Genomic DNA, 8,258 nt, shown 5'->3' with positions numbered 1-8,258 from the left:
TCTTAAAGGTACACCTTGTTTGTGGATTTTAGGTAAACCATACAGACTAGGTGTGGCCTCCCCTGGGTACAGTCTGTGGTACAGAATACGGTCAATAGCCTTGTCCTGCTCCAAAATTTTCAGGCAATCTATTAACTTCTTCTTGTAACCACTTCCTGGATCTCTTTCCAGAGGTTCATAAGTGGTTAAGTCACTAAGGAGTGTCATAACTTTCTCATGATAGTCTTTCTGGTTCAAAATCACTGTGCACCTTCCTTTGTCTGCTGGGAGAATGATGATGTTTTTGTCCTTGCTAAGAGTGGTGAGTGCGTCCCTCTCCTCTCTACTGATGTTGGAAGGTGGTGGTTTGGCATTGCTGAGGCAGGATGAAACTTTGATTCTGAGCTGTTCTGCTTCAGCCTCTTTCATTTTGTTGTTGCGGATGGCTGACTCAGTAGCTGTGATCATCTCCACCAGAGGAATTCTACTTGGTGCAACCGCAAAGTTCAGTCCCCTGGCAAGAATCTCTGTCTCAGGCTGGGTGAGCTGTCTGTTAGATAAATTCTTCACCCACTTTTCTGTCTCCCTGGCATGTAATTGACTACTGGAGTGTTGTCCTACACTGAATGTGTTGTTATTGGAATTGTGATGGTGTTGATGAGTTATTAGTAAGTTAAACTTGTTTTGTTGTCAAGTTTTGGACTTGACATGCTGTGCTAAGCGTGCCTGATCTGTACAGTCCAACACTTGCTGAAGTGTGGTCTGATCTAGGCATTTTGTTAGTTTATGTGTTTATGTAATTATTTTCAGTTTACATATCCAATGTAGGTTTTATTTGTTCAATCGCTGCTGATGAACAGGTCTGTGCATGAGGTGCAAAATACAGTAATGATCTGAAGAAATTAATTCATGTCTATAATGGGGAATGGGTCCTTGAGATTATACCTCATTGGTCATGTCAGTTAGATTCTGGTCACATGATAACAGAGTGGGTGGAGTTATGGTAGGAAAATTGAAACCCTGAGCAAGATGTTTGGTACATGTGACCCGAGGCTTCACTCTGTGTGTAACAAAAATCCACCCGCAGAGGGATGGGTGCTGGGCAGCCATATGATGCCCAGCTTTGACAAAGGAAAGTGTTTTTCAATGACAGGAAGCTATAGGAAGTCTGTCAAAATAAAGTATAAATTAGTAAAAATTAAAAAATGAAGGCACAAATCAGCCACTCCAGCTGTGTAGTGCCATTACGGTAGTCACTGGGCTGACTTTCCATTTAACATTAAAGTCAGAATGAATGAGTTGACATATTGATACTTCAAAGGAAATTTTAATATAGCAATGAGGACAGCTTGGCGGGCCGCGGGCCCCACTTTGGGCACCCCTGTTCTAGAGAAACCACCTTTAACCATTAAAAGTTCACAATAGAAAGCATAAGGCAATGCTATATTATTTACAGTATTAAACAATAAAACCAGTTAAAATTTGTGGGACGTCTCTCAACAAAAAAAAAACATTTTTCTTTATTGCAACTAGCAAAACAAAGGCAATAAAAAATTAATCAGAATCAGTTTATTATTGCCGTGTCAATGAACGAGGTTCACAAACTAGGAATTTGCTTCGACATAAAGGTGCGAATAGTAATAAAGTAAAATAAAGTAAAAAGGAAAACATAACATAAAACATGTGTATACCCATACAATAGAAAACAATCAAACAGCTTAGAAAAGAGATAAATGGATGACATGTGAGATGTGTACCTGAGCCCAGCAGAAATCCGAGAGTCAGGGAGCCTCTTTTCTGCTCTGCCTTGTAGAAAGGTGGAAAACAGGAACGTACACTTAGCTTCCTGCTGTCCCCCGCAAACACACCACGACACAGACTATCCACAGCTATGTCTGCCAACTAAACATATACAGAAGAAAAGACAGAAATAAGACCAGGAGGTACCTGGACCTAGACTTGGAATTTAAAAAGCAGTCTTAATGATTTGCAGCAGAAAAACCTATGACAGGTCTCATTACCTCCTTTCCAAGCCTCCTAGAAACAAAAGAATGGATAGACTCATCTTCTTCTTTCCCTTTCTTTACCAGAATTTCAGTAGCCATGTTGAACAAAAGGGGGCGAGGAAATGGTGGGACTGTTCGAAAAATCCCACTAATAAAAATAGAGAAGACTGTTAAAATGTAGGAATTAATACCAATTCTCTCAAGAATAATAGCTATTTTAAAGTGAATACATATAATTGTCAAATCTTTCATGCAAGTTTGCTCGCTGTGGTGACCCGTGAAGAAGGGAGCAGCCGAAAGAATCACACCCACACACACTTCACAGTTGTGATCTGAACTCTTCTCCACTGAATCCAGTCCTGGTTTTTGCTCCTGCTCCATTCTTGAAGCGGCACCGTTTGAAGCACATGAAGGCTTCAGGACCATCCATCCATTTTTTTTATTAAAGTCAATTGGACTGTCTTTTTGACATTATGATCACTGTTATTTTGACAAATAAGCACCGTTGTTTTGATAAGGGATGTAATGTGAATAAGACATCAAACATTTCTCACATTGTATTTTTATGTTTTACTGTAAGATTTTATTTATTCATTATGTCTGAAATGTAGCAGGAGTTCAGACACATCAGCAGTTGTGTGTGCTCTGTAGAGCTGTCTGGAGATGCTCCAGTGCATAACGTGCACTGCAGGGCGCACCGCTGAATGTGCTGGATGAAGACACTTCATCCTCGCAGGACATGCCGTCCGTGTCTCAGACACTGTGCCCCAACAGACACTTCGCTGTTTTTCATCCATGAACATAAAATACATTTTCTTGCTTACTCTGTTGAATAAATGCTTGTTTCTGACGCTGAACGGTTCAGTTCGGCAGGAGAAGGGGTGTTTCTCAGTGCGCAGTGCCGCTGAGGAGGGACAATGTTTGGAGAGGAGGAGGAGAGACACACTCCACTGCAGCACCTCCGTGTATAAACGTGACCATCCTGTCACTCCGCCCTCACGCCCCCTGCCTCCTCTCCTGCTCCTCCCAGCCTGGGCAGGAGCGTGTGCTGCGGCTGGAACATCCACTCCGCAGGCTGAGCAACGTCTCCTCTCGTTGCATTTTTAATAAATAATCAAAATAAAAATGTGTGATGACTTTGGATTTTTAAGGGCAGAGATTTGAGTTACCGGATCTGAGCAAACAGTTGCCAGAGCACACCCGGTCAAGAGTTCCCAGATCTTGTTCCGGCAGGATCCAGCTCAAATTAACGCAGTTCATACCCATCTGCTCACTACAGACTCATGTTTGGGCTGCTCTTTAATATACCGTATTATTTTATATTATTAGTGTTTAGTGCAGGGGTCACCAACACGGTGCCGGCGGGCACCTGGTCGCCTGCAGGGACCTCTTGGTTCACCCGCGGGGCATGTTAGCGCTCACCATCAAGAAGCACCACAGAAAAATTGTCAATAATTATACTTTTAAATTTAAGAAATGACATTTGCGAGGATGTATATTTGAAATAAAAATAATCAATAACTTTTTTTAAAGAAATAGTTTTATGTATACAGTTTAGCAATCTTGTCTCATCAGTGGCTGTGGCGACAGCAAAACACAACGTGGAGCGACACTTCATCAGCTAACACGCTAGCTTCAGTGCTAACCAGCCCCCTGGTGTCTCACAACAGACTGAAGAAGAAGGTCAGAGTTAAAGCTCTGAGCAGGCAGACGATTTTCATGAGGCATTTTCAGGTGTGGAGCGTTTGAAAGAAGCAAGGATGAAATATGTGAAAAATCATTTATTTAAAAAGAGTCAAATATGCAATGATTAGTTAAAATGATTTTATATGTACAGCACTTTGTTGCAGCTGTGGTTGTTTTAAAGGGCTTTATAAATAAAGTATTATTATTATTATTATTATTAAAAATGCTGCAGATCTGAGGATCAATACTAATGTCACATGATTTATTTAAAAATGTCACTTTGTTTATTATATTACATTACTGATATTTTGTATCGGCAAGAGTAGAGTTATTCTGAAATGTTACAAATACAACAGTTAGAGCAAACAGGGCTTGATTGGAAAATTTTACTGTTAATAGATTCTTAAAAAATTGCTACAGATTTGTTCATAGTAAAAGGCATATTTTGAATGAATGTTACAAATGTGTTCATTCCTACAAAAACATTAATAAAATATTTAGGAAAGACACTGAATTTCAAATGTTACAGATTGAGTTTAACATAAAAGAAATAGTGTTTACATATTTTCATTCATTCAACCTTTATTTAGACAAGTTAATCCCATTGAGCCTCGAGGACTCCTTTACAAGAGAGACCTGAAAACAACAAGTCATCCATTACGCCCCCTTGTTTAGGACTGGAGCCATTCTCAGCTGCTTTTGGGTGAAGGCAGGGGACACCCAGGACAGGTCTCCAGTCCATCACGGAGACACCCAGGACAGGTCTCCAGTCCATCACGGAGACACCCAGGACAGGTCTCCAGTCCATCACAGAGACGCCCAGGACAGGTCTCCAGTCCATCACGGAGACAGACAAAGAGACTAACCATCCACACTCCCAGTCACAACTAGGAACAATTTACAGTTGCACAGAAGAGCCCAAAAAGGATTCAAACTGAGGACTCAAGTTCTCAATTGAGAGTTCTAATCACTAATTATTAGGGATGTGGCCGATCCAATCTAGTATTGGCCTCTGATACCAGCATAATTCTTAGACATTAATACTATTAATTAATTAATTATGTATTAATGTCTATGGCATAATTTACGTATCGGATTTTTTCCGATCCATCCTGCAGAAATTTCCGATCCATGATGCATGTTGGTTTCAAAGCGTGTCTCATGAGCCCAGAGTAATAAGACCCGCCTCACATTCAGGAAATCCAGTTCATAGTTTGCAGCAGCTACAACGTGAGGACTGAGTTAGCAGCACTGTGGCTAACAGCTAACACACTTTTCATGTAAACATGTCGCTGTGTGGAAGTATTTTACATTAGAAACACCACAAAACAAGACAGCAATGTGCAATGTCTGCAGAGCCATAGTGCCACATTAAACCGCGGTAAAGTTAGTTTTATGATGGACATTCGAGCTCCGTGGCTTCAGCGGGGCGCTGCTCTTGCTCACCCCGTAACAGGCGACTCGACCCCGGCCAGCCGCGTCCAATCTGCCCCGCTCAGTCTGCCCGTCTCTGAGGAGGGACAGACTGAGCGCGGCTGACCGAAATCAGACTGCCTGCTTCGGACTGAACAAGAAGAAGACGTCGCTGAAACCACGGAGCTCTAATGTTTACAGAGAAGTTGTTAAACTTCATCATAATAAATGACCAACCACTATCAGTCGTAGAAAACAAAGGATTTCACAGCTTGATACTTGCAGTCAAGATATACAGGTCCTTCTCAAAAAATTAGCATATTGTGATAAAGGTCATTATTTTCCATAATGTGATGATAAAAATGAAACTTTCATATATTTCAGATTCAATGCACACCAACTGAAATATTTCAGGTCTTTAATTGTTTTAATACTGATGATTATGGCATACAGCTCATGAAAACCCAAAATGCCTGTCCCAAAAAATTAGCATATCATGAAAAGGTTCTGTAAACAAGCTATTAACCTAACCATCTGAATCAACGACGTAACTCGAAACACCTGCAAAAGATTCCTGAGGCTTTTAAAAACTCCCAGCCTTGTTCATTACTCAAAACCGCAAACATGGGTAAGACTGCCAACCTGACTGCTGTCCAGAAGGCCATCATTGACACCCTCAAGCAAGAGGGTAAGACACAGAAAGAAATTGCTGAACCAATAGGCTGTTCCCAGAGTGCTGTATCAAGGCACCTCAGTGGGAAGTCTGTGGGAAGGGAAAAGTGTGGCAGAAAACGCTGCACAACGAGAAGAGGTGACCGGACCCTGAGGAGGATTGTGGAGAAGGGCCGATTCCAGACCTTGGGGGACCCGCGGAAGCAGTGGACTGAGTCTGGAGTAGAAACATCCAGAGCCACCGTGCACAGGCGTGTGCAGGAAATGGGCTACAGGTGCCGCATTCCCCAGGTCAAGCCACTTTTGAACCAGAAACAGCGGCAGAAGCGCCTGACCTGGGCTACAGAGAAGCAGCACTGGACTGTTGCTCAGTGGTCCAAAGTACTTTTTTCGGATGAAAGCAAATTTTGCATGTCATTCAGAAATCAAGGTGCCAGAGTTTGGAGGAAGACTGGGGAGAAGGAAATGCCAAAATGCCAGAAGTCCAGTGTGAAGCACCCACAGTCAGTGATGGTCTCGGGTGTCATGTCATCTGCTGGTGTTGGTCCACTGTGTTTTATCAAGGACAGGGTCAATGCAGCTAGCTATCAGGAGATTTTGGAGCACTTCATGCTTCCATCTGCTGAAAAGCTTTATGGAGATGAAGATTTCATTTTTCAGCACGACCTGGCACCTGCTCACAGTGCCAAAACCACTGGTAACTGGTTTACTGACCATGGTATTACTGTGCTCAATTGGCCTGCCAACTCTCCTGACCTGAACCCCATAGAGAACCTGTGGGATATTGTGAAGAGAAAGTTGAGAGACCAAGACCCAACACTCTGGATGAGCTTAAGGCCGCTATCGAAGCATCCTGGGCCTCCATAACACCTCAGCAGTGCCACAGGCTGATTGCCTCCATGCCACGCCGCATTGAAGCAGTCATTCATGCAAAAGGATTCCTGACCAAGTATTGAGTGCATAACTGAACATGATTATTTGAAGGTTGGTGTTTTTTGTATTAAAAACACTTGTTGGTGGGATGAAATATGCTAATTTTTTGGGACAGGCATTTTGGGTTTTCATGAGCTGTATGCCATAATCATCAGTATTAAAACAATTAAAGACCTGAAATATTTCAGTTGGTGTGCAATGAATCTGAAATATATGAAAGTTTCATTTTTATCATTACATTATGGAAAATAATGACCTTTATCACAATATGCTAATTTTTTGAGAAGGACCTGTAGTTTACCCTCCAGGAGATATTTATCAGTACAACAGTAGACAATCATAAAAAACATATGATTTGAAAATTACAAGAAAATTATAAATATATAAAAAAAAACAGCCACATTATAAAGTGATGTAAAATACTAAAAAACATGTCTGTTCGTTTATGTCATGGACTTAGCAGGTGTTTAAAGCCATTTAATATTTAATTTAATTTAATTCATTCATTTAAAAGAAACAAAACAAATTCATCAAAAAGAAAACATTGAAAAGAGTGCAGAAAGAAGAAAAATATTAGATCTGCCCCTTACTTAAAAAATATAAAATAATTTTAAACAATCACTTAAATTAATCACTTTAATATCCACTTTAAAACTAGGAATTTAAAAAAACACATTTTGTGTTAGCAGAATTTAATTCTAACTTTAAAACTTATCCAACATTAATAAAACTTACCTCAAGTTGCCTTTTTGGACATACATGCATATATTTGTACAAATTGTGCTTGAGAGGAGATTATTACAGCCTCTTATAAAATCATTATTGATCATGATATCGGAACTGGATCAGTGTCAGCCGATATCCAGATTTAGGTATTGGGATCAGATTGGAAGTAAAAAAAAAAAAGTGGATTGAAGCTTCCCTACTAATTATCAATAATAATTGATCATATCCTGATGCATGCTCAATAATCCAGGTAGAAAAATCCAAAAAAGTTCAATCTGGTCCTCTGGACATTCAAAAAAACCCAAAAAACAAAACAAAGCAAAAAATGTAGAAACGTTTCGTCTCTCATCCGAGAGACTTCCTCAGTCTGAGGAGCTGTTTTCAGCTCAGTCTCTTAAATAGCACCGTCTCAGAGTGGATCAACCAGTTTGCTGCTGACAACCAAAACCAGCTGATCACATGATCAAGAAGGACCATCAGCCTAACAATGGATCATTAGCACCTGATGGCTGTTTACTGTTCACAGAGGGCTGAGTGATACTAGCAATCACAGCATTGTAAGAGGGGGACAGTTGAACCTGGAGGCCTCCACCCCTGTTTAACGATGTACGGTTTCTTTTCACAAAGATGGCCTCCTTTACTCCTCTCTCAAACCATCGTTCCTCTCTGTCCAGGATGTGAACATCTTCATCCTTGAAAGAGTGACCGCTGGCCTGGAGATGAGTGTAGACCACAAAGTCCTGGCCTGATGATGTTGATCTTCTGTGCTGGGCCATTCTTTTGGCCAGTGGCTGTTTAGTTTCCCCGATGTAAGACTGATCACAGCCCTCCTGACACTGAACA

General features: G+C 41.0%; 1 protein-coding gene across 1 annotated transcript in view; it reads right to left on the bottom strand.

Annotated features, from left to right (window-relative positions):
- ppox (protoporphyrinogen oxidase) overlaps positions 1-8,258 on the bottom strand; it is a gene marked incomplete at its 3' end in the record, with an annotated part of 47,785 nt that overhangs the window by 14,946 nt on the left and 24,581 nt on the right. The window contains 2 exon segments of the mRNA XM_037677350.1: positions 1,737-1,881; positions 2,001-2,133. Coding sequence (XP_037533278.1) covers positions 1,737-1,881; positions 2,001-2,133 — 278 coding nt within the window.

Source organism: Nematolebias whitei, chromosome 5 (assembly GCF_014905685.2).
Source record: "Nematolebias whitei isolate Nwh7 chromosome 5, NemWhi1, whole genome shotgun sequence".
Lineage (NCBI taxonomy): Eukaryota > Metazoa > Chordata > Actinopteri > Cyprinodontiformes > Rivulidae > Nematolebias > Nematolebias whitei.
Note: the sequence above shows the minus strand (reverse complement) of the source record. Positions and strands in the feature narration are given on the sequence as shown.